At 39.2% G+C, this 25,581-nt stretch overlaps 2 protein-coding genes across 10 annotated transcripts in view; both read left to right on the top strand.

Moving 5' to 3' along the window:
* CRY1 (cryptochrome circadian regulator 1) overlaps positions 1-11,258 on the top strand; it is a 104,360-nt gene extending 93,102 nt beyond the window's left edge. For 4 of the 6 annotated variants that reach the window (XM_003832540.5, XM_055096083.2, XM_055096084.1 and 1 more), the window contains 10 exons: positions 667-851; positions 1,247-1,335; positions 2,533-2,673; positions 2,754-3,065; positions 4,557-4,708; positions 4,933-5,135; positions 5,237-5,329; positions 9,583-9,654; positions 9,729-9,832; positions 10,618-11,258. In XM_003832540.5, coding sequence (XP_003832588.1) covers positions 667-851; positions 1,247-1,335; positions 2,533-2,673; positions 2,754-3,065; positions 4,557-4,708; positions 4,933-5,135; positions 5,237-5,329; positions 9,583-9,654; positions 9,729-9,832 — 1,351 coding nt within the window. In that variant the 3' untranslated portion in view covers positions 10,618-11,258. Of the gene's footprint in view, positions 1-666; positions 852-1,246; positions 1,336-2,532; positions 2,674-2,753; positions 3,066-4,556; positions 4,709-4,932; positions 5,136-5,236; positions 5,330-9,582 lie in introns of all 6 variants that reach the window. The other 2 variants (XM_055096085.2, XM_063593621.1) reach the window with 2 other exon arrangements.
* A 4,166-nt stretch (positions 11,259-15,424) lies between these two features.
* Positions 15,425-25,082, top strand: MTERF2 (mitochondrial transcription termination factor 2). Of its 4 annotated transcripts, none has more exons than XM_057299519.2 (4): positions 15,425-15,647; positions 17,401-17,501; positions 21,923-22,015; positions 23,866-25,082. In XM_057299519.2, the coding sequence occupies exon 4, from the start codon at positions 23,923-23,925 to the stop codon at positions 25,078-25,080; it is 1,158 nt and encodes a 385-aa protein (XP_057155502.1). In that variant the 5' UTR covers positions 15,425-15,647; positions 17,401-17,501; positions 21,923-22,015; positions 23,866-23,922; the 3' UTR covers positions 25,081-25,082. The 4 variants fall into 4 exon arrangements, with proteins under 4 accessions (XP_057155502.1, XP_057155501.1, XP_057155499.1 ...); XM_057299518.2 differs by having other exon boundaries at positions 17,391-17,501; XM_057299516.2 differs by lacking the exon at positions 21,923-22,015 and having other exon boundaries at positions 17,391-17,501.
* Positions 25,083-25,581: the final 499 nt, after the last annotated feature.

Here is a 25,581-nt window from a genome sequence, read left to right as displayed (position 1 = left end):
TCTAGTGTACAGAGTAAGGATTTTAGTTAATAAAATTGTCTTTTATTTGGAATTTTAATCAAATAAGTAGATTTTAGCTGCTTTTGTCACACACATACAAAAAAGTAACTGAGATTATAAATATGTTAATCTGCTTCACTATAGTAACCATTTTACTATCTACATGTATCCCATAATGTGTTGTAAACTCAAATATATACAATAAAATTTATTTTTCCTAAATGAGACCTGCTGATTACTCTTTCATATAATTATCAACCTGGTTTAGTTTTTATTGATGATTGAGATTCTTTGAGCTGGGCCATAACATGTTTTTCATATGTCTGTGTGTATTAACTTTTTGTAATTGCCTTTAGACTAATTTCCCCTCTTACTTGTTTTTTCCTCTCACAAGTTTTTAATATTCTTTGTCTTAAAGGTTTAATATTTGTGTAGTATATTTGTGTAGTATATTTGATACCTAGAGGATGTCTAGAAGCTCAGGAGAATGATTTTTGGACTCATTAATCATTTTGGACACATTTCTTGGTCATTATAACAAGCTAACACCCTCAAAGACTTCAGTGATTAATTTTATTTTCTGCTTTTTAAGCCTTTTGGGAGCTTATTAGCCAAAATGTATTGTCTTTTTTAATACTAACTACATTTTACTAACTCTTGTTATAGGATCATAGAACTCAATGGTGGACAACCGCCTCTAACTTATAAAAGATTCCAGACTCTCATCAGCAAAATGGAACCACTAGAGATACCAGTAGAGACAATTACTTCAGAAGTGATAGAAAAGTGCACAACTCCTCTGTCTGATGACCATGATGAGAAATATGGAGTCCCTTCACTGGAAGAGCTAGGTGAGTGTAAACTGTAGTCAGTGTGAGGCTTACAAGTTAATAAATCATAAATTACTCAGAAAATTCCCCTTTTAATTTTGCCATGTAAAGTATTTTGCATTAGGAGAGAAAGAAAGGGCAGGGGGAGAAGAAAACGAACCCTTTAAGAAGTGATATGTTTGTTCATCATTTATGTGTTTTATAAATATGTGATCTATTGTTACCACCTTAAGATGTACATCCTGAAAAATTGAAACCATGTCATATCCTCTATAGGTGAGGGCTTATTTAGGCCTTCAGTTCATTTTTATGGTACTCTCTTAATTTTTCTGCAAAGTAATTTGTTCTCCCAGTTATTGGGGTTAAATAAAAATTAGTTTCGGAAGAATGATGTTTTTTTCTTTTCTTTCTTGTAGGTTTCGATACAGATGGCTTATCCTCTGCAGTGTGGCCAGGCGGAGAAACTGAAGCACTTACTCGTTTGGAAAGGCATTTGGAAAGAAAAGTATGATAATGTAGATTATATAGCTATGCTTGTATTTCCAAACTGCCATTTAAAAAATAATTTTTCTCTCTTTTAAAAATAACAAATAGATTGTTGAAAGGGGAGGATTAACAGAAATGGTTAAAATAGCACAAACCTAATTGTTTGAAAGTTAACTACCATCTCCTCATTTAAATGCTCTTTCTCCTTCTCTTCTAATTATTTCCCCTTTAGCTACTACCGCACTACCTCTTCTGTTCTTTCTACCTAAGCTAGTATCTAGTGGCCACAATTTCGAAACTAGAATAGAATTATATTTCACCTTTACCTTTGTGTTAAAGAGAGGTTGAAAGCCAGGCATGGTGGCTTACGCCTGTAATCCCAGCACTTTGGGAGACTGACGCAGGTGGATCACTTGAGGTCAGGAGTTCAAGACCAGCCTGGCCAACATGGCAAAACCCCCATCTTTACTAAAAATACAAAAGTTAGCCAGGGTGGTGGTGTGTGCCTTTAATTCCAGCTACTTGGGATGCTGAGGCATGAGAATTGTTTGAACCCAGGAGGCAGAAGTTGCAGTAAGCCAAGATCGTACCACTGTACTCCAGCCTGGGTGATGGAGTGAGACTCCATCTCAAAATAAATAAATAAATTTTCCAGGCCTGGTGGCTCATACCTGTAATCCCAACACTTTGGGAGGCTGAGGTGGGCAGATCATTTGGGGTCAGGAGTTTGAGACCAGCCTGGCCAACATGGTGAAATCCCATCCCTACTAAAAATACAAAAATTAGCCGGGCGTGGTGGCGCATGCCTGTAGTCGCAGCTACTCAGGAGGCTGAGGCAAGAGAATTCTCCACCCGGGAGCTGGAGGTTGCAGTGAGCCGAGATTGAGCCACTGCACTCCAGCCTGGGTGACAGAGCGAGACCCTGTCTCAGGAAAAAAAAAAAAGAGAGAGAGATTGAAGGTGCTCTCAGCTTTCTGTTGGAAATTTGAAGGAAATTTATTTCACATGAGTATGTGCTGCGCAAGGACGACTGAAACAAAAGAATGCTCACTTTTTTATCCTGTCTTATTTTTTATTAAAACATGTAATTTGTGGCTAGGATAAGATTTTATTCCCCAAGAACTATGTAACTTTAAAAAAAAAAATCTCCATTCTGAGTGTTCTTTTAAAATGAAAAAGACAATTAGTTAATGTAATTTTCTCTGTGTGTTTTCAGGCTTGGGTGGCAAATTTTGAAAGACCTCGAATGAATGCGAATTCTCTGCTTGCAAGCCCTACTGGACTTAGTCCTTATCTCCGATTTGGTTGTTTGTCATGTCGACTGTTTTACTTCAAACTAACAGATCTCTACAAAAAGGTATTCTCTAAAATTAGAGCTTATTGTTTAATACTTTAAAAAAAACATGCTGATAATACTTCTTTGCTTTTTAACCATAGGTAAAGAAGAACAGTTCCCCTCCCCTTTCCCTTTATGGGCAACTGTTATGGCGTGAATTTTTCTATACAGCAGCAACAAATAATCCACGCTTTGATAAAATGGAAGGAAACCCTATCTGTGTTCAGATTCCTTGGGATAAAAATCCTGAGGCTTTAGCCAAATGGGCGGAAGGCCGGACAGGCTTTCCATGGATTGATGCCATCATGACACAGCTTCGTCAGGAGGGTTGGATTCATCATCTAGCCAGGCATGCAGTTGCTTGCTTCCTGACACGAGGGGACCTGTGGATTAGTTGGGAAGAAGGAATGAAGGTAAGTGTTCTAACTGATATAGCATGCCTTATTTTTGAAGGAATCCTTACCTTAATAAAACAAATCCTAGAAGTTGTCTGTTTATAGATTCATTTATGGTGTAGTTTTTCAGTGGATAAAACATTTAATTCCCCAAATACGGGGACACTTTCAGAGAAAAATGGTATAATCAGACAAGCAAAAAGGTGAAAACTGGTTAAATTGATTAACCTAAAGTCATTTTAATGGTTAAACCAGCCTAGCCACTAAGAGAACTGTAAAATTTAACACTGAATTTGTTGATAGATATATTTATAGGTGATATTTCTATCACGAAAAGAATTCACTAAAGAGTTCCTAGAGATAGTGAATTCATATTATAAATTTTAAAATATAAATCATTTCACCTCACTTCACAGCTTTTTAGTAATACTTCTATTATGTAAAGAGAAGCATACTACATTTTGTGACGACATCTTGTGGATTACACGTAATAAGACTTAGGTACTTTTTTTTTTTTTTTTTTTGAGACGGAGTCTCTCACTCTGTAGCCCAGGCTGGGGTGCAATGGCGTGATCTCAGCTCACTGCAACCTACGCCTTCCAGGTTCAAGTGATTCTCCTGCCTCAACCTCCCAAGTAGCTGGGATTACAGGTGCCCACCACTGTGCCCAGCTAATTTTGTATTTTTAGTAGAGAGAGGGTTTTACCATATTGCCCAGGCTGGTCTTGAACTCCTGACCTCAAATGATCCCCCTGCCTCAGCCTCCCAAAGTGCTGGGATTACACACATGAGCCACCGTGCCCGGCCATTACGTACATTTTTTACCTTTCTGGCAATACCATACATTTGCCCCATCCAAGGACCATTTCTGAGCTTGTGTGTGTGTGTGTGTGTGTGTGTGTGTGTGTGTGTGTGTTTAATCTCTTATATTTCCTAGTACACAGTTGTATACAAAGACAATATATAACATACTTAATGAATATATATAAAAATCATTTATTTTAATTCTATTTTCTTTCTGATCAAGGAATTCGAAATTAAACTATGTAATGCTAGTATATATTTTTAAGTGAATTTATATTTGAGTATGCTTCCTTTATTTAGGCTAGAATATGAAGCTAAGTTTTTGTTGGTGTTTTACGTAATTGCATTTTTGCTTTCTTGAAAGTGGTTGACTGCTTTTCCTGTGTCTACTAATAATATCCTTTTAAATCCACATCCTTTTAAATCAGTGATTTGAATATTTTTTTTACCTTCCATTCTCCCAGTAACACTGCAGAGGTTGGAAAAGTAAATTCTCTTCAGAATTATACTATATTACCACTATGTTTCTTTCTCTGGAAGAGCTCATTATAGAACAGAACATAGGGAAGCTAACTTTGGAATGTTTAATTTTACAATTCTGTGCTAGATTTTCTTTGCCTTGACTTTGGCTCTACTGTGACCTTGAAAATGCTTGCTTTGCGAATTATGTGTGTGCAAACTAATTGGTTACTGTTACTTCTGAAGGTATTTGAAGAATTATTGCTTGATGCAGATTGGAGCATAAATGCTGGAAGTTGGATGTGGCTGTCTTGTAGTTCCTTTTTTCAACAGTTTTTTCACTGCTATTGCCCTGTTGGTTTTGGTAGGAGAACAGATCCCAATGGAGACTATATCAGGTAAATCAAGGGTGATTACTACTCAGTTTGGAATAGTTAATTCAAGAAGAGCTTTTCATGTTTAATCAATGCTTAAAGTATTCCCCACTCATGATGGGCAGCAGAGATGAGAAGGGTAAACAGATCATTTAAATGGTCTTGATTTGATTTTGGTCTGTCATAGCTAGTAGTTATAGTTTGCTTAGAGTGCATTTTATTAGTAATCTTCCTTTTTTCTCCCAAAGGCGTTATTTGCCTGTCCTAAGAGGCTTCCCTGCAAAATATATCTATGATCCCTGGAATGCACCAGAAGGTATCCAAAAGGTAGCCAAATGTTTGATAGGAGTTAATTATCCTAAACCAATGGTGAACCATGCTGAGGCAAGCCGTTTGAATATCGAAAGGATGAAACAGATCTATCAGCAGCTTTCACGATATAGAGGACTAGGTATGTTAATAACTGTCTTTGTTTCTTTGGCAGCTGTTTATGTACTTATCTTTGAATTTTATCTTGAGCATAATTTAAAAGAAAATTTTTTTGTCCTTTAGGTCTTCTAGCATCAGTACCTTCTAATCCTAATGGGAATGGAGGCTTCATGGGATATTCTGCAGAAAATATCCCAGGTTGTAGCAGCAGTGGAAGTAAGTGAAAAGGAAATTTCTGCACTTAGTAACATGAAGAGGTTATTAAGCAAATATATTTGTTATTGATCCTCACTAACATATTTTATAAAAATCTGTCTTTGAAATTAGCCTAATAGATTCTTTGTATGCATGCATACATGTGCACCCAGACACATCTCTTCACTCCATTGATGACATTTTAGAGATGGAAAATATCATTACGTATAATAGATACTGGGTCAAGTTAAAGCTCTTGCAAACTGAGGAGAGCAATTTTAAGGATAAAATGAAACTCAAATGTCATATTTTCAGAATGCTTCTTATTTTTTACTCCTTAGGTGTATGGCAACTATAAGGTAATTAGTTAAGAAAGTCAGTGGCCCTGTGAACATGGCCAAAAGATTTATTGTACACATGCATAGAGCCCTCTAGTCTTTTTGCACATAAGTTTTTCTTATAAAGTCTGGTCTGTAGTAGTTTTCTGTATGATACAAATTTAGTGACCATGTAAATTCTTATGTGTGATATTAATAATTTCAGGAACTCAGTATGTGTTAGAAATTTGAACCATCATATTAGTTTTTGGCTTTGACCAAAAATAGCATGAAGCTCAGTAATTTGATTAAAAAATAGGACAGCATCCGTGAGAATGGTGATTATTAAAAAGTCAAGAAACAACAGATGCTGGTGAGGATGCAGAGAAAAAGGAAGGCTTTTACATTGTTGATGGGATTGTAAATTAGTTCAACCATTGTGGAAGAGAGTGTGGTGATTCCTCAAAGATCTAGAAGCAGGAATACCATTTGACTGAGCAATCCCATTACTGGGTATATACCCAAAGGAATATAAATCATTCTGTTATAAAGATACATGCACACGTATGTTCATTGCAGCACTATTCACATTAGCAAAGACGTGGAATCAACCTAAATGCCAGTCGATGATGGACTAGATAAAGAAAATGTGGTACATATGTACCATGAAATACTATGCAGCCATAAAAAGGAATGAGATCATGTTCTTTGCAGGGACATGATGGAGCTTGTAGCCATTATCCTCAGCAAACTAAGGCAGGAACAGAAAACCAAACACCTCATGTTCTCGCTTGTAAGCGGAAGTAGAATGATGAGAACACATGGATACATGCGGAGAACAACACATACTGGGGCCAGGTGCAGTAGCTCACACTTGTAATCCCAGCACTTTGGGAGGCCGAGGTGGGTGGATCACCTGAGGTTGGGAGTTCGAGACCAGCCCCTGACCAACATGGAGAAACCCCCGTCTCTACTAAAAAGACAAAATTGGCCAGGCGTGGTAGCGCATGCCTGTAATCCCAGCTACTTGGGAGGCTGAGGCAGGAGAATCACTTGAACCCAGGAGGCAGAGGTTGTGGTGAGCTGAGATTGTGCCATTGCACTCCAGCCTGGGTAACAAGAGCAAAACTCCATCTCAAAAACAAAAAACAACAAAACACACATGCTGGGGTCTGTTGTGGGGGGGCAGGGGCAGGGAGAGCATTAGGAAGAATAGCTAATGCATGCTGGTCTTAATACCTAGGTGATGGGTTGATCTGTGCAGCAAACCCCCATGGCACATGTTTGCCTATGTAACAAACCTGCACATCCTGCACATGTACCCCAGAACTTAAAATAAAAATTGAAGGGAAAAAAAAGAAAAAAGAAATCTATACATGCGATAAAAGAGCATAAAATCATACAAACACATTGTATCAATGTCAATACCTGGTTATATTGTTGTACTGTAGTTTCATAAGATGTCACTAAGAAGATAGGGAAACAGGACCTCTTTGTACTAACTACAACTGTTTGTGAATCTATATTTTTCAAAATAAAACAGGATAAAAACAGGGTAGCATTTGAGGAATGCTTTTTTAAGTCAGATGTTCTAAGTTGATATTAAGAATAAAACCTTTTAAAAACTGAACCTTTTTGAATTCAGAAATGTCCTGCATCCTCATGAAAACAGCATGTATTTTATCCTCCAAGAATTAGTTTTGGGAGAAGGGGACAAAAGCACTCACATTTTGACTGCCTACCTTTGCCCAGTAGATGGTAAGGGATTTTTGCATACTTTCTCACAATAACCTGGGGAGGAGGTAGTGGGATCCTCATTTTATATTTGGGGAAATAATCCTAGAAAGATTAGGTAACTTAACCAAGATCCCACAGTTAGTAAGTAGTTGAGCTAAGATTCAGATCCAAGTCTGACTAGCTCCAAAGCTTGTACTTCTTCCTGCATCATTGGGCCTCCTCTGCAAATGGAATGCCATAAGTGTTTACAAGAGAAAATATTTTATTCCTGGAATGTGATCCACCCAGCAGTCGACAGTTGCCAGTGATGGCAGTATACTTGAGAAATGTTCCTTCTCAGGATCTCCTACAATTTGAATAAACTTCCACAAGATAATCATTTCAAAAGTTCTTTCAGATCTCTTTTTCAGTTCACAGCCTGCCTTGTCAGCCCACACATGAGTGAGGGACAGAAGCTCTGTGAAGCACTAAGATAACAGGCAGGTAGCAATGGGCTAGGAACCAAGGGTTGGGCTAATACACAATGATGGCACAGACTGCTTCTTAGACCACTCAAACCTGTGTCGTTTATTTGGAATTATCTTCAAAAGCTAATCATAGTAGCAGGTTAAATTGGGACAATTTTGCTTCACAAATGTATATAGGGTAGTTTATTATATAATAGAAGAATTAATAAATCTTGAAATTATTTTAATCATGTAAATATTTGCCTGTAACATAGTTTGTAGCCAGCTTCTTGGAGGCTTTCAAAAGACATGAGACATGAAAAGCTAAGTAGAACTTAAGTCTAAATGGGGGTGTGGAGGGAAAACAAAAACAAATGAAAAAGTGATAAATTATAAGATGCTGCCTCCATGTGCAATATGAGAAAAGGGAGAGATTATTGAGAGCTGAAGGGACTAGAGAAACTTTCTTGAAAGGTGGCAGGATTGAGTAGCATTTGGGTAGTCAGATGAAGGAAAAAAACATTTTAGACCTGGAAATGGGAAATTGTGAAAAGACACGGCTTGGGCTATGCTATTAATATTAAACATTTCTCCTCTCAGGTTTCTGCCCCATTTGAAAGGACTTAAATGCTTCTAAAGCATATCCCTTTATGCCTTACACTTATCCTGTCTGTAGGCTTTTATAGTACCTTACAAGGCATGTCAAAGGGCAAAATTCTTTGACTTTTCTTAGTTTTTTGTTTGTTTGTTTTTGTTTGTTTTTTTAATGACTGTGGAACATTCTTAATCTCTGCAACACAAATTGCATTTTTCTCTGCTCATCTTTGTATTTGTGTGTGTGTGCACATGTGCTCAGGAAAGGAATAAACTATACATAGAAGTCTTACTTTTGTTCTTATAATAAAACAGACTGTAATATGTTTACTACTGTAGCAATATGTTTTAGTTTTTATTTAACTTTTAGGTTTTTTTATTGTAAAATATCAGTTCATCAGCATTATTAGTCATTAGGGAAATGCAAATTAAAACAACTATGGGATAGTACTTCATACTCACTTAGGGTGAGCAACTGCCACTGATTGCCTGGGATTGAAGTTAATTAAAACGAAAGTAAGTGCACAGTCTTGTTCAGGCCATAAGGTGTTGACCTATCCACCTGCTCATGGATAGGTCCAGAATGCTCATATTTTTCCATAACCTGGACACACTGATGGAAATGTTTCCCTAAAACATACTTCTCTGTTCTAGCCAACCTATTCTCCTATAATAGTGTTTGTTTTTAGAAGGGTTGATGGGATTGCTTAGGCTAGGTAACTGCCACATAGTCTGTGTCTTCTGCTTGTCGTATGATTTGAATTGTTTAACTCATCGGGCAGTCCCTTATTCCCTTATCCTCAAGGAAATATGTTTGGAGGAGCTCTGAAGGAAAAGCGTGGGAAAAGGGACAAGAGTGAGGGAGGAATGTCTATCTCACTCTTGCCCCTATGTTTTACCTTCATGGTCAAGTTTCAAATTGTCATCTAGTAAGGAAATGTTTTTTAGAAAATGATCATCAATGATTTTGCCTTTGAGCTGTCAACACTTCTGTGAGCCTAAATTTAAGTTTTCCTGGTTTGAGCATGTGATTTTTGGTTCATAGGAAGATTGAGATTTAGTCTTAAAAGCATATAAATGACCTTAAGTACAAGCGCTAAAAGTTGGATTTGTAGACTTAATAATACATACATCTTGGATTTGATTTTAAGTAATTTTACTGTGTTTTAAATACTAACAGGTTGCTCTCAAGGGAGTGGTATTTTACACTATGCTCATGGCGACAGCCAGCAAACTCACCTGTTGAAGCAAGGTAAGAATGAAGCATTGGAGCATACTGTTCTTTTTCCTTTTCCTATCTTAAACATACATTTTTTAAATGTGCAGGAAGAAGCTCCGTGGGCACTGGTCTCAGTGGTGGGAAACGTCCTAGTCAGGAAGAGGACACACAGAGTATTGGTCCTAAAGTCCAGAGACAGAGCACTAATTAGGTAAATATTTTAGAGCTGTATTTCTTGCTTTAGAAGAGTATATAATTAACATAAATTAAGATAATTTCAAAAATGGAGCAAATCTCTATTTTCAAACCAGAAAATCTTGAGGCATTAATTTTTAAGCAATTTTTACAAACTCAGTTAATTTTTGGTCAAGAGACATGCATCTGTACTGGAGAAATTGTTGCACCAGTTTTATATTCATCTGAACCAATGCTCTTTAAATTAGAGATGTTTATGATTTTGTGGTCAAGCTTTTTCTTAGAAAAAGACAACTTTTTTATTTCCTTACTATGTAACTATGAGTCTAAAACAATTAAAGTGGCCTGTTTATTTTAGTGACATTAATATAATCTTTTTATGAACTTTCCCCTAAATCTTTGCCTCTTAAATGTTGATAAATTTCTTTTATCTGTTATGATGCTTCTAAAATCTAAATTATTTCCAATTTGGGAATAGTTTAAAATTTTTTAAAATGCTGGCCCTTATTAGAAGTATCAGAAAGCCTTGCCTGCATTCAATTTAATTGGATTTGGGATGTCATTTTGTGATTTAAATTAATATGAAAAGTATTTATACGTTGGATTTGCCAGTTTTTAAAAATTTTCTGTTTCTTCAGTTTCTAACACTGTTCACATTTTTTATTGCTTAGTTTTTTTATGTCAACCTAATTAGACTATAAGTATCTTGAAGATAAGGTCAATAAACACTCATCACATTTTTGTCATTGAATTATTTGCAATCAAGCTTTACCTAGTTTTTTTTCCCCCCTTAAATCACAGAAAACATTCAGGAGGAATACTGTTGCAGCTGAAATTGGTGGGGAGTTCAATACTTTTCAATTAAGTTATTTAAAAATATTCTTCATTGATGGAAAGCAGTTACATATTGAAATATGTTGTTTCTAATGACATTTCTGTGGTTTTTAACTTTTTAATGAATTTCACAGAAGACAATTGGTAATTTGTATATAAAGAACTTGGCAAGAGAATTTGCTTAATGTAAATATAAACAGTCACAATTAGTATAGACCCATCGATATATTTTTGATAATTTTTCATGTATGGTAAAGTTAAAATGACAAATTGATATTCTGATATAAAACTCAAAGTTTTGAAGTCAGTGGGAAAAAAGGAGGTTTTTAGACTTTCTTAAAAGACATTGTTAAAATTTTAGGACAGAATTTTCTTGATGTTGTTTGATCTAACTTTGCACTCTTTGATAATAATGTTTTAGATAATGTGCGTAATCCAAATTGGTATTGTAGCCTCTGTTAACACAGACAGTATATGTTTTAAACTTTGATGTAAACCTTTTTAGACCCAAACTTGTGGAAGTATCATGTGTTAAGTTCTCTGTCTCTGTTTCTTTGTTCATTTATTACTAAAATGAACTTGTTATTAAAGTATATGCAAATATGAAATCTAGTGTACGTGGGTTTTTTTTTTCTTTTTTGGTAAGGGAGAGAGTATTGCTGTATGATATATGATTACAAATTACAAAGAGATTCTATAAACCACATCATCATTTTGAAGGAACAGCTACCATATGTTTAGTTAAACAGTGTTTTTCAAAATTATATGCAAGAAAGAGGTAAAACTAAAGGGACTTTTTTCAAGTAATGGCATTTGTAACCATAAATCAGTCAGTATGGGCTAGCAATCAATAGAGTGAGCTCTAGAGTCAAATGCCCATTTCTACCATTCATTAGCTTTGAGGTCTTGAGCAAGTTTAACCTTCTGTGTCTTCTTTCTTCTTATCTATAAAATAGGGATGAGGGTAGTATCTGCTTTATAGTTCAGTTCCATGTAAAATACTTATGAGCTGGCATGTGATAGGGTACTCAGTGTTAGCCACAGGGCTGCCATGCTGTGTCACCCCCTGTCATGTACAGTGCACAGTCTGCATAGCTGTATGCCACAGCTCTGGTTAGCTGCCATTATTTTTATTACTATTGTTATTATCCCTTTAATGTTCTCTAGTAGGTTAGTTCTTGCCATTCTGAATTATAACCAGTGGCTTTTCATTTTCCCATCATTAATCGTGATAGATATTTAGTATAATTTAAAGATAACTGAAGATAAAAGTTGAGTAAAAATACAGAAACAATAACATTTTAGATGATATGCATTTTTAAAAATATCCTGGATAGTGAATTAACAATGATCAATAAATTCCATTACTGAGGCTAGGTGTGGTGGCTCACGCCTATAATCCCAGCACTTTTGGAGGCTGAGGTGGGAGGATCACTGAAGCCCAGGAGGTCAAGGCTGCAGTGAGCTATGATTGTGCCACTGTACTCCAGCCTGGGTGGACAGATCAAGACCTCATCTGAGCTGGGTGTGGTGGCTCATTGCCTGTAATCCCAGCACTTTGTGGGGTTGAGGCGGGAGGATCACTTAAAGCCAGGAGTTTGAGACCAGCCCTGGAGACTTAGCAAGACCCCATCTCTATTTTTAAAAAATCAATATAAAAATAAAAAAAAGTAAAGAAGACCAGGCAGGGTGGCTCATGCCTATAATTCTAGCACTTTGGGAAACTGAAGTGAAGCAGGAGAATCACTTGAGGCGTGAACCCAGGAGGCGGAGTTTGCAGTGAGCCGAGATCGCACCACTGCACTCCAGCCTGGACGACAGAGTGAGACTCTGTCTCAAAAAAAAAAAAAGATTAGCCTGAACAACATCTTGGGACCCCATCTCTACAAAAGGAAACAACAAAAATATTAGCCAGGTGTGGTGGTGTGCACTATGGTCCCAGCTACTTGGGAGGCTGAGGTGGGAGGATGGCTTGATCTAGGGGGTTTGAGGCTGCAGTGAGCTATGATTGCACCACTGCACTCCAACCTGGATGACAGGGTAAGACCTTGTCTCGGGGATGGGGCGGCAGGTGGGAAATCCATTACCGAGAAAAAGAATAAGAAAAAATCCTGTGCTTTATCGTTCTTTTTTCACCACTGTTAAAGTGAAGTAATATTTTAATTGTTTTTTATGGTAAGTGTACCTCACATCCTACTCTTTGGACCTGGTTGTACAGTGCAGAGTTGAGAAATTCATAGACCTGAGATTTACCATCACCGTACAAGAGGTCATAGATTTCAGTTTTCTTGTTGTTATTTTGAGACAGAGTCTCACTCTGTCGCCCAGGCTGGAGTGCAGTGGCACGATCTCAGCTCACTGCGGCCTCTGCCTTCTGGGTTCAAGCGATTCTCCTGCCTCAGCCTCCCGAGTAGTTGGGACTACAGGCGCGTGCCATCACGCCCGGCTAATTTTTTGTATTTTTTAGTAGAGACAGGGTTTCACCGTTAGCCAGAATGGTCGTGATCTCCTGACCTCATGATCCGCTGGCCTCGGCCTCCCAAAGTGCTGGGATTACAGGCATGAGCCACCGCGCACGGCCAAAGATTCAGTTTTAATGTGAATAAATAAACATTTCAGTAAAAGAACACTATCTCAGCATAAGCACTGGTATGCTATTTATAAATGTAAGAGGATTTTTTTTTTATTAGGGAGTTTTTTGGAAAGCTTTTTCAGTTTGGTGTAAATAGTGGTCAAAATGAATCACTGAAAGGGAAAGAAAAGGCATCAATCATCATGCTCTACTTGAGCAGATACATGATGTTTGAATCAGTATTCTCCCCCTAACTAGAAATCCTACTTGTGGTTAAGGGATTTAAGACATTTTACTCATTCAGCAAATACTTCTTCAATTCTTATTGCCAAAAACTGTACTGACAACTTGGGAAAATTATATTGAGAGAACCAGGGTTTTGAATGAACTGTACAAAGTCCTTATGTTTTTCATATTTGCTTAAAATAAATTAGTAAATTTGAGATATAAAAGTCTATCAGTATTTTTAATGCATCCCTTACATACTAGAAATTTCAGGATCTTCTCACAATTCAAATGTGTTTGTAATTTTCTTGTACATAATATGCATAATTGTAAGTTCTTTTCCCCTTTTCTTCATTCAAGGTTTTTTTTCTGATTATATGGTCCTAGAAATGCACTGTTTAAATATTTGGGCTGGAAAAAACTTTGAGTAGCATTTATTTAATACAGTTGGCATAGCTGATTTGTCAGTTTCAAGTTTTGATTACAATGCACGGGGTCATATGTATTATAATTCCTTGCACAATTACGTGGAGCCCTAATACAAGCTTCCAGCACCCTGGTGCACATTTCTGCTCCCTCCCTCCTGACCAGTGATGGCAGCTTGCAGTTCTAAGTCCTGAGTTTACATTCCTTAACTTCCTTTTCTGTATCCTAATTTCCTTTTCCTAACTGCAAATGACACACTTTGGTTAGTCTGGACCCCAAATCATTTTATTTCAGGAAAAAGTGTGCAATAAATCTATGCATAATAGAGTTTTTATATTCGGATAACTCAGGAGTTGCTGGACAAACACCCCCCAGCTGTACACATGAGTTGCTCAGATCGTTCTAGAATATCCTAGAGATCAGAGGTGGGTGATCTTGAGGAGCCAGGATTCTTGCTGCTACTCTGTGGAGTTAAATGCACGTGTGAGCTCCTCTCGATAAAGCCTGTTGAGCCTAAACTGCATAGTGAGACTAGACTCAAAGATTTAGTTAACATTTCCTGAGTTCCTACTGTGTGCCCAGCATTGTTGACAGAAAAAATAATCAGTAGCTTCAAGGAATTCACTCCACAGGGTGCGAGGGCAGTCTGTATGCCAGTGCCACCGACGGCAGAACTGTGCACAGTGTGCTACGAACACCTGACAGCAGACACCTCCAGCTGGGAAAACCAGTTTTCCTGACTCCAACTCCACACAAACAGAATCACCAGGCCCAGCTCAGGGCACCCTGTCCTTGATAACACTTAACTAGGTGTGATTAGTCACGTTATTAGTTGTTGATATCTCTGCCCTCCACTAGAATGTAAGCTCCATAAGGACAGGGAATGTGTTTTATTCCCCCTCTATCTTCTCATTGCTGTTTCAATATGCTTGGCACTTAGCAGGCCTGCCATAAATACTTGTTTTTTGGATGGATAAATGTGAAAATAAATGAGAGAGACATTCAGCCTGGCTTTAAGGAGAAATTAACGTGTTTAGTGTATGAGGTTGGGCATCACCGGTAATAATTAGAATGGAAACCACTTGGCAGTTTATCAGAAAAGGGGAGTATTTAGGTGAAGGTGGCAAGGAGGGGGAGAAAGGAGAATGGCTTTTAAAGACAGTCTCTAACTGCTGGGGTAGGGTGGGGGCGGGGAAGAGTTTAGATGTGTTTCAAAGAACTTTGGGGGTTTTTTAAACATTTCTTTTGTAAGTTGGTTCTTTACCTAACTGAATTATTTTGAGAACAGTGATTGGCTCTATGTTAAAGATATAGCGGTTTCTGTTACTTCTTTTTTTCTTACATTTTCTAAGCGTCAAAGCTACTGGAACTCCGCTTCCTAAAATGCTGGGAAGGAAAGGGTGTGAAAATGCCAGATGCCCCCGCCAGCACAGGCTCGGCTGCCTGGAAAGCCGATTCCCACTCCGACTCGCCCTCGTGGTGCGGGGAGGGACGCGTAGTTGTGTCCCGCGCTCTGACTGGCTGCGTTGGGACGCGGGGGCGTGTCTGGGGGGGGGGCGGTCATCTCCCGAGCCCTGATTGGCCATGGGCGAAGGGACTGATGGCCTGGTTGGCGCTGCCGAGAACTGTCGGGAGCTTCTTGGGACCTAAGACCGAAATCCCAGCTCCAGGCCTCGGGGACTGCGGACTGTGGGGAGGCTGGCCGGAGAGAGAGGGAAGGACGGGGCCTGGCCCCCGGTACTCCCTGTGCCTTGCTTGGAGCTGACGCCGACAGGTGAGTCACCCCCTTCCTCTGCTCCTGGGCGTGTTCCTCACCAGCGGCGCAGCAGCGGTCAGGGCCCGCAAAACCCCACGCCTCGTCAGACGCTCAGCTCAGCCTGCCGGGTTTCTCTGGAAAAGTGGAGGCCCCACAGTGAATGTGCGGCCTTTTGATCGGTCCTGGAGATCTTCCGTGGACCCTCGTTTTTCCTTGCTTATAAACGTTGGTCAATTTGAAACTGGCAGCAGGGCATACGTGTTACGAAAGAAGAACTTTATTGAAACCAGTGGTGGTGTAGAGAAGACCATACTAACCATAACTGTGTATTACAGAAGTGAATTTCACTCCCCAAAAATGCTTAAGAAACAAGCATCCTAGAACAGCCCACATTGTGATTTAACAAACATTTACCAAAAGCATTGCTATATGTGGGGGCACAGGGCTAAGAGCAGGCAGGACTCTGGAGCCAACCTATGGGGTTTGAGTCCAAATTCTGCCGGTTTTTTGTTTTTTGTTTTTTTTTTTAGCTAAGCAACCTTGGGCAAGTTCCTTTACCTGCGTCTGTTTCCTCATTTTAAAATGAGTTGTTGTGATGATTTAATGATTTAGTATATGTGAAGAGTTTTCTGCATATTGTAAGTGATTTATGGTATTAACTCGTTTGATCTTTGCAGTCACCCAGGAGATAGTATCACCATTTTCCTGATGCCAAACTGAGGCTCAGAGAGGTGAAGTAACTTCTTCAAGTCACAACACAACTGTTATCCAGGAATCAGGCAGTCTGGCTCTGCTAACCCAGTTTTACCCACTGCATTAATGTACCGCATCCACTTGTTCACTCATTTTCACCTGACAAATACTAATTTTGTCTCTCTGTGGAACAAGTTCTTTGCTGGGTGCAGAGAATAAAGCAGAACACCGTTCAGTTCCTGCCTTCCCAACTCTTGTAAATCTAGTGCAGGTTATTCATGGCCGGGCTGCAGGGTGTCCATGAATCCTGCTAAAATCATTTGCGAAATGTTGTGAGCGTGGGTCTTTTCTTCTGGAAAGAGAGTCTGTGACTCTCAGGTTCTGAGTTGATCTGTGATCCAAATAGAGGTGTGAAGAAGTGTTGTTTTAGCAGATCTGTGCCTAGTATGCCTGATACACAGCTTGAACTTCAAACAAACAGCAACAAAATTCCTACTGGTTGGAAGAATGAAGAACTTGTAAGAGCATAATAAGTGCTGCAGTAGGGTCCGGAGCAGGGTGCTGTGGAAGAGCACACAGAAGGCCACCTGCCCAGGAATGCCTCCTAGAGGCAGTGAAGGCAGCTGGGTGAAGGATAGGGAAGCAGTTCATTGGAACACTGTGGTGACCAGTCTGTCCATATAGTGTTGAGACAGAAACAACACATGAACAGCTGCAGCTGTTGTACCACTTGTGCACAAGTGTAAAAGTCCATGGTGCCATGAAATCCTGTAATGGGGACAGGAGGCTTCATGTATTCGTGAAGGTTAGAAAAGTTTCCTTGAGCAAGTGACACTTAGGCCTAAAAGTTGGAGCATTTTGGGCATGGAATCTGGCCCACAGTCTTCAAAGACCACATGGTAGAAACCAGTAGAGCACCAGGGACTGACAGGAAGCAAATGCAGCTGGTGCAGGAGAGGGAAATGGGAATTAGGGTGGTGGCAGAGCCCAAAGAGGCCTTGTAGGCCATGGTAAGGCATTTCTATGTTTTATTTTACTTTGTCTTTATCCTAAAATGCCATTGGCAAGTTTATTGCAGGGAACTGACAAGATCACATTTTGAGAAGAAGTTGGAAAGAATCCCAAGTGGATGAACTGAATATCTGGATGAGGACAAGATCTGCGGGGAGAGACTGTAAGGTAAGAAGAAGAGAGGTCTAGAACCAAGCCTTGAAGGTGAGCTTGCACGGGAGACAGATAGAGGGTGGCGAGAAGTATAGAAAGGGAGAAGAATCAAAAAAAGTCGAGTGTCCAGGAAGTCAAATGAGAGAATATTTCAAGGAGAAAGTGGTCAACTCTGCTAAAAGCTGCAGAAGTCAAAAGAGATAAGGAAGGCTGGGTGTGGTGGCTCATGGCTTGTATTAGTCCTTTTTCATGCTGCTGATAAAGACATAGCCAAGACTGGGCAATTTACAAAAGCAAGAGGTTTAATGGACTTACAGTGCCACGTGGTTGGGGAGACTTCACAATCATGGCGGAAGGTGAAAGGCACATCTCACATCGTGGCAGACAAGAAAAGAGTGAGAGCCAAGCGAAAGGGGTTTCCCCTTATAAAACCATCAGATCTCATGAGACTTATTCACTATCATGAGAACAGTATGGGGGAAACCACCCCTATGATTTAATTATCTCCCACTGGGTTCCTCCCACAACACAAGGGAATTATGGGAGCTACAATTCAAGATGAGATTTGGGTGGGGACACAGCCAAACCACATCACGCCTGTAATCGACACTTTGGGATGCCAAGGTGGGCAGATCACTTGAGCTCAGGAGTTCAAGAGCAGCCTGGAAATGTGGTGAAACCCCTTCTCTACAAAAAAAAGAGATAAGAATGAAAACTACTCATTGGCTGTAACCACATGGAAGTTATCTTTATCGCAAGCTGTATAAGTAGAAGAGGAAATGGAGAGAAAGAAGGATCTGCAAGAATTAGCTGAGGTGAAGACAGAGATAGGGTTTGGGCAGGGAAAAGAAGAGCAGTGGAGAGAGATAGGGTTTGGGCAAGGACAGGAAGAGCAGTGGAGTGATGGCTGGAGCATCAGAGGAGGATACACCTGAAGGAGCAAACACTTGAGAAAGGGCTTGAGAGTTCTCAGGCCAGAGAGGCTGAGCTCAGCACAGGAGCAGGAATGACCCTGGATAATGAAAGCTGTGACTGGATAATGAAAGCTGTGAAGGGGAGCTAGTGATAGGTTTATGTCTGCTGAGAGGAGCTGCTCTCCTTTCTTTGTACAGATAGGAGGCAAGGGCACTGGTTGTGAGTGAAGGTGGGTATGGAGGTAGGCGGGAGGCCAGAGGTCTGAGTTGAGAAGATCTGAGATAGTTGGTGGGAAGTGTGGAAGAGTGAGTCAACCAGAGCTTGTTTGAGGATGGTCTGGCAGGGGGAGCCAAGTATGCAGCAAAGACCAGAAATGAGCCTCTTGGCCCCTTTGGGGAATTGCAAAGTAGGGGGATGAGGATGGAGGCAAATTAGAGACAAAAGCTACATTTAACATGTGATAAAGGAGGCATCATAAGTCATGGGGAAGGAAAGGATTGTTCAGAAAATGGTACTTGGAGAGAAGCAAACTATTGATAAAATCTATTTAGATTCTCAGCTCACACCCAGAAATTTCAAATGAACTTAAGGAGCTAAGTTTTAAAGTTCAAACAAAAATATGGGAGGAAATAATGGATGAATTTTTACTGATCATCTGGTACTTAAAAGCAGTAAGGATCATCAAGGAAAACTTCCCTGACCTTCCTTTGACCACGTGAAATTAACTGCTTTGTTCTAACAGATACTGTAATATAAACTTTGATAACATTATGCTAAATGAAATAAGCCAGACACGAAAGACAAATATTATATGACCCCACATATAAGAAGAACCTAGAATAGGCAAATTCATAGAGACAGAAAGTAAAATAGAGGTAACTGGTGTCTGGAGGGAAGAGGGTATGGAGAGTTATTGTTTAATGGGCACAGAGACAGAGTTGGTGTTTGGGATAGTGGTCGTGGTGGTACAACATTGTGACTATACTTTAAGCCACTGAATGGTACACTTGAAAATGGTTTAAATGGTAAATTTTTTGTTATTTATATCTTACTACAATTAAAAAAGGGGCTACTTTGGTATGCTAAAATATACCATCAACAACTGAAAATGAGCTGAAGAAAATATTTTCAAAAATGAGATTATATTTCTTAATTCATAGAGTTTATACAAGTCAATTTTTAAAAAGCAGAACGATTGCAGTTTTACAAGTCAGGAATGGTTGATTCACAAAAGGAAATAAAGGTGAACGAAATAGTTTAATTATGAAAACATCACCCTTATAAATAATAAAAAGAAGTTAAATTAGTGTTGTATCATTTTTCACATATCAAAATAAAAACTGATGAGAGAATCACTCATACTGCCTGTGAGAATGTCAACTGCGATAGTTTTTCCTGACAGGAAATTTAGCAATTTTGCTTTCCCAGTGTTCACGTATCTCCTCTTCAGTCAGGAAATCTATTTCTAGGAATTCATCCTAAAGGAAAAGCATATGAGATATGGACATTTATTCAGCATATAGCAAAAATTACAAATAGCCTAAATGCTCAATATAAGGAATGAATTACAAAATAACAGTATATCCATCCCATATACGAAGCACTCAAATGTTTACAGAGCATTTTTAATACCACAGTTAGATACTTACTGTGAATAAAATAGAAGCAGAAAGATAAATTAGATACAAATATATGTATTATGTGTTCATTACATAGGAGTCACAACATTCATACTTTTCACTTCCATAGTCAGCTGTGTTTGCTCATCAGAGACTAAGCAAGGCAGATTAACTAGTAAAGACGACTCATCTGAACACATCATAGTTCATAGCCAACTACTTCATCTGTGTGGTGTCTGCATAAGAGATTTTCAAGAAAAATTCTGAGTCTTTGTAATTTTCACTTTATAGGCTGAATTCAGAACCTCAGTACCATGTGTAGGGAAGGTAACACACAGGAGACCAGTAATACACTATCTTTCAGCAAGTCCAGCACAGCCAGGAGTTCCTGGGGTTTGGAACCCCAGGCTAAGCACTAGATGCTGCAGTTGGCTTGGTTGGGGGTTACATTATACAGAATGACGGATCATTAAACATTAGAAGGACATCGACCATGGCGAGGCACATCCACTGACAGAGGCTCCTGCACAGTGAGGCTAAGGGAACAGCAGCTGTCTGCATTTCCTGCTTACTCCAAGCTGAACTGTGATGTGTTCAGGTCACACATCATCATGTATGCCAAAATATGAACAGTTGTCTTCAGTGGTGGGGATTGTGAAAGACTTTTTCCATTTCCTTATACTTTCCAGAAGTTGGCAACTTTTCCACATTGAATGTGCATTGCTTTTATAAGCAGTTATTTTGGCAAACAGAAGCATTTAAAATCCATTTTTTAGGCCAGGCGTGGTGGCTCACACCTGTAATCCCAACATTTTGGGAGGCCGAGGCGGGTGGACTACTGGAGCTCAGGAGTTCCAGACCAGCCTGGGCAACATGGCAAAACCCTGTCTCTACAAAAAGTACAAAAATTAGCCAGGTGTGGTGGCTCATGGCTGTAGTCCCAGCTACTCAGGAGGCTGAGGCTGGAGAATCACTTGAGCCCGGGAAGCAGAAGTTGCAGTGAGCCGAGATCACAACACTGTACTCTGTCCAGCCTGGGTGACAGAGTGAGACCCTGTCTCTTAAATAAATAAATAAATACATACATACATACATACCTACATACATAAATTTTTTGGTTTTCAGTTCTCTTTGTAAATAATCTATTTCTGTCTAAAATACAATTTAAAGTCATACTACTACAAGACTTCTAGCTCCAGAAATTTTACTCTGTACCAGGCATTGTGCAAAGTATTTGACATGCATTTTAACCCTTACAGTTTTCCTGTAAGGCTTAGATTCTGTTCTTTCCATCTCACAGATTGCTGCTGGTAATACTCATGGAATAGTTAGTGTGAGGCGCTGTTCTAATCACTGCTGTCTTGTTTTCTCTGAGGCTAACTTACCCAAAGGTGCCCCATAAGCTACAGCCAGGATTGGGTGTGGGTGGTTGGCAGCAGCCCACGCTCCTCCCCCACGTGTGGTACAGAGGTGCAGCCTGAGCTTGTGGGGTCGCTCAACAGGGAGTGGGGAGCGGGATCCCAGCCCCGATCTGCCTGTGCTTCATCATGCTGCGCCGCCTCCTTCCTGTTCAAGTTGATGGCCTTCTTAGAAAGTTTTTAAAATAATATTTTCATCTTGGCTTAACAGTATTAGGAATTATCTGAAGAAAATTCTAGTTGAACCACTAAGAGTAAAACAAGCTATGCCTACAATTATTTTAGTCTCCATAGGCGCTCACAGTGAGCTAAACCAAAATGGGAAACCAAAATGGAAAGGGTGTTACCTAACTTTCCTAACAGAATAATCATTTATTTGGGTTAGTTAAGACAGGGCTGAAAGTGAAGAGTCCCCAGCATACATGGCAAGGGCGTTTAAATTAAAGTCAGGGATGGAAATGGCTGCTTTCTTCTTTTCTTTCAGACCTGTAAAGAGTGAGGGAAGGCTGCCAACAGGCTAAATTGACCCGTACTACACACTTCTGTGGCAAGGCTGAGACACTTACAACACTCTCAGGTACTAAAACCAGATGTATTTTCATTACCAGAGACAAAAGAAATAGTGGTGAAGGAGTTCATTATACCACTTTTGACATATTGACCATTTTGAATTAAAGGCACCTGAAAAATAGCAGGTGTAAGATCTTTCTTTCTGTTTCTTAAAAGCAGATAAAATTCCCATGTGAAAGACACTCTCCCTATACCAAAAGGAATAACATCCTTAACCTCAAGGATGAGAAATTGATACCAAAAGATTTCTGCACAGTCCTTTTTAAAATAACTTATCTTTTAGACCTCCCCATGTAATTTGGTTGCTTCTTCGCAGCTTCCTATTTTTTGTCCAACTCAGTACATAAATAACTGACTCTAACTGCTTCTTTGGGTCTTTGATTCCTTATGAGGGCTCCCATGCCATGTGAACTTGTATTAAGTAAAGTTTATGGCCAGGGGTGGGGGCCCACACCTACAATCCCAGCACTTTGGGAGGCCGAGACGGGCAGATCACGAGGTCAAGAGATCGAGACCATCCTGGCCAACATGGTGAAACCTCGTCTCTACTAAAAATATAAAAATTAGCTGGGCATGGTGGCACACACCTGTAGTCCCAGCTACTCGGGAGGCTGAGGCAGGAGAATCACTTGAACTTGGGAGGTGGAGGTTGCAGTGAGCCAAGATCGCGCCACTGCATTCCAGCCTGGCAACAGAGAGAGACTCTGTCTCAAAATAAATAAAGTTAAAAAAAATAAAGTTTATGTTTTTCTCCTGTTAATGTATCTTATGTCTAATTCTCGGGTCCTGCCACGACCCTAAGAAGATGGAGGTGTTTTGCTGCCCCTATAGAGGCAAAGACTGTTAATGTGTCAGACACAGTATAGCCATCTCAAGATACCTACAGATGTCAAGTGGATAGCTGATTACACTGTTCTGAAAGTACAGTCACCATTCCACAGCTGACCTGATTTCCCATGGCACCACAGGAACAGTCATGTGGCATTTTTTCATTTTACCCAGCTAGGGATTACAGGCATCTGCCACCACACCCAGCTAATTTTTGTATGTTTAGTAGAGATGGGGTTTCACCATGTTGGCCAAGCTGGTCTCGAACTCCTGACCTCAGGTGATCCGCCCGCCTTAGCCTCCCAAAGTGCTGGAATTACAACTTATTCTAATTCTGGATTTATAAAAGGGAGTTTTGCTCACATAATTCTAAAAACAAAAAAAATCCATTTATTAACTCATTTAAAATAAAATAATTGGCCCATTTTGGGTGATAGTTATTCAGCAAAATATTTAATGTATAAAATTAGAGATGACCCTTCCCCTCTTCCCCCTTTAAGTATCTGCTTCAGGTAAACATCAACTTAATAATGTAAAACATTTCAAAAAACCATGTTTGTGTGTGTGTGCATAATACAGGCCTCCTAAAAGAAAAGATAAACAGTTGTGGAAAAGGGAATTTGTATGAAAATAACATTTGAGGTCTGTGAACCTTTGAACTCTTTGGTCTTGCTGCTCTTCTGTAAAATGGAAGTAACTCAACAGTGTATTTACAAAGTATAAGATATCGAAGTTGTGGAGAAGTGTATTACAATTCAATTAATTATTTAGGAGGTTTTTTTTTTAAGAGTTTCACTCTTGTTGCCCCATCTGGAGTGCAATGGCACAATCTCAGCTCACTGCAACCTCGGGCTTCTGGGTTCAAGCAATCCTTATTTAGGAAGATTTTTAAAAATATTCCACATGAGCAGTTTTCTTGTCTAATTTAAATCCACTTTATTTCCAGACTTCAACAGCTCAAATTTGTAAGTGTATGTGTTCTGAAAGTCAACACCCTTATACTAAAAACCTTTATTTTCTTTTTTTCAGATAGAATGAGTCCATTTAAGTCCCAGGACGGTGGAAACTAGCTAGTGGATTGCAGCCATGTTGTGGAAGCTGCTGCTGAGATCCCAGTCCTGCAGGCTGTGTTCTTTCAGAAAGATGCGATCACCTCCAAAATACAGACCTTTCTTAGCATGCTTCACCTATACAACTGATAGACAGTCGAGCAAAGAAAATATAAGAACAGTGGAAAAGCTCTATAAATGTTCAGTTGACATTAGGAAAATTCGTAGATTAAAAGGATGGGTACTTTTAGAGGATGAAACCTATGTTGAAGAAATTGCGAATATTTTACAAGAACTAGGTGCCGATGAGACTGCTGTAGCCAGTATTTTGGAACGCTGCCCGGAAGCAATTGTCTGTAGTCCAACCGCTGTTAACACCCAGAGAAAACTCTGGCAGTTGGTCTGCAAAAATGAGGAAGAGTTAATCAAGTTAATAGAGCAGTTTCCAGAATCTTTCTTTACTATTAAAGACCAAGAGAACCAGAAGCTGAATGTTCAGTTCTTTCAAGAGTTGGGACTAAAAAATGTGGTCATTAGCAGACTTTTGACAGCTGCACCTAATGTTTTTCATAATCCTGTTGAGAAGAATAAGCAAATGGTAAGAATTCTCCAAGAGAGTTATCTAGATGTAGGTGGCTCTGAGGCCAACATGAAAGTTTGGCTACTAAAATTGTTAAGCCAAAACCCATTTATTTTGTTAAATTCTCCCACAGCTATAAAGGAAACACTAGAATTTCTCCAGGAGCAAGGTTTCACCAGCTTTGAAATTCTCCAGCTTCTATCCAAACTCAAAGGATTTCTTTTTCAACTTTGCCCAAGAAGTATACAGAATAGTATTTCCTTCTCTAAAAATGCTTTTAAATGCACAGATCATGACCTGAAGCAATTAGTTTTGAAATGTCCTGCCCTTTTATATTATTCTGTTCCAGTTTTAGAAGAGAGAATGCAAGGATTATTGAGAGAAGGAATTTCCATAGCTCAGATAAGAGAGACGCCAATGGTTCTTGAATTAACACCACAGATAGTACAGTACAGGATAAGGAAACTGAATTCCTTAGGCTACAGAATAAAGGATGGACATCTAGCAAATCTAAATGGATCAAAAAAAGAGTTTGAAGCTAATTTTGGCAAAATTCAGGCCAAAAAAGTAAGGCCATTATTTAACCCTGTGGCACCATTAAATGTTGAAGAATGACATACTGACTGTTGTTGCTTCTTTCTAGCAGTGCAGGGTGAAACTAACTAGCAAAGACAAAAATTCAGGCAGTTTGTAGACACCAGTAATTTTAAGAACCTGCTTAGCTTCTGTGTTGTATTTAAGTTATCTCTAAATAGATAAATTCTGACTCATTTGCCATATTATAAAATATAAGTCATATTTATTTTAATAAGGTTGGTAACTTTTACCTTGAACCATTTATTTCAAAAACTCATATACTATTAAATGGCATATCAGTGTGATACTTTATAAGTGAATCACTTCTAAGAAATGGACAAGTGCTTCCTCAATTCAAGGTATGGATACATTTATATTCATACACCACATTTCATGTTAGGAAGCAAATCCAGTCTTTCTCACTACTAGCCATGAAACATCACTCTACTGTGGTCTGAATTCTGTAGCTTAGTGTTATGTGAACTATTAGCAAACTTCTATACCTTTTTTTTTTTTTTTTGGAGAAAATTTCATCTTGTG

This window comes from Pan paniscus, chromosome 10 (assembly GCF_029289425.2).
Source record: "Pan paniscus chromosome 10, NHGRI_mPanPan1-v2.0_pri, whole genome shotgun sequence".
Taxonomy (NCBI): domain Eukaryota; kingdom Metazoa; phylum Chordata; class Mammalia; order Primates; family Hominidae; genus Pan; species Pan paniscus.
Note: the sequence above shows the minus strand (reverse complement) of the source record. Positions and strands in the feature narration are given on the sequence as shown.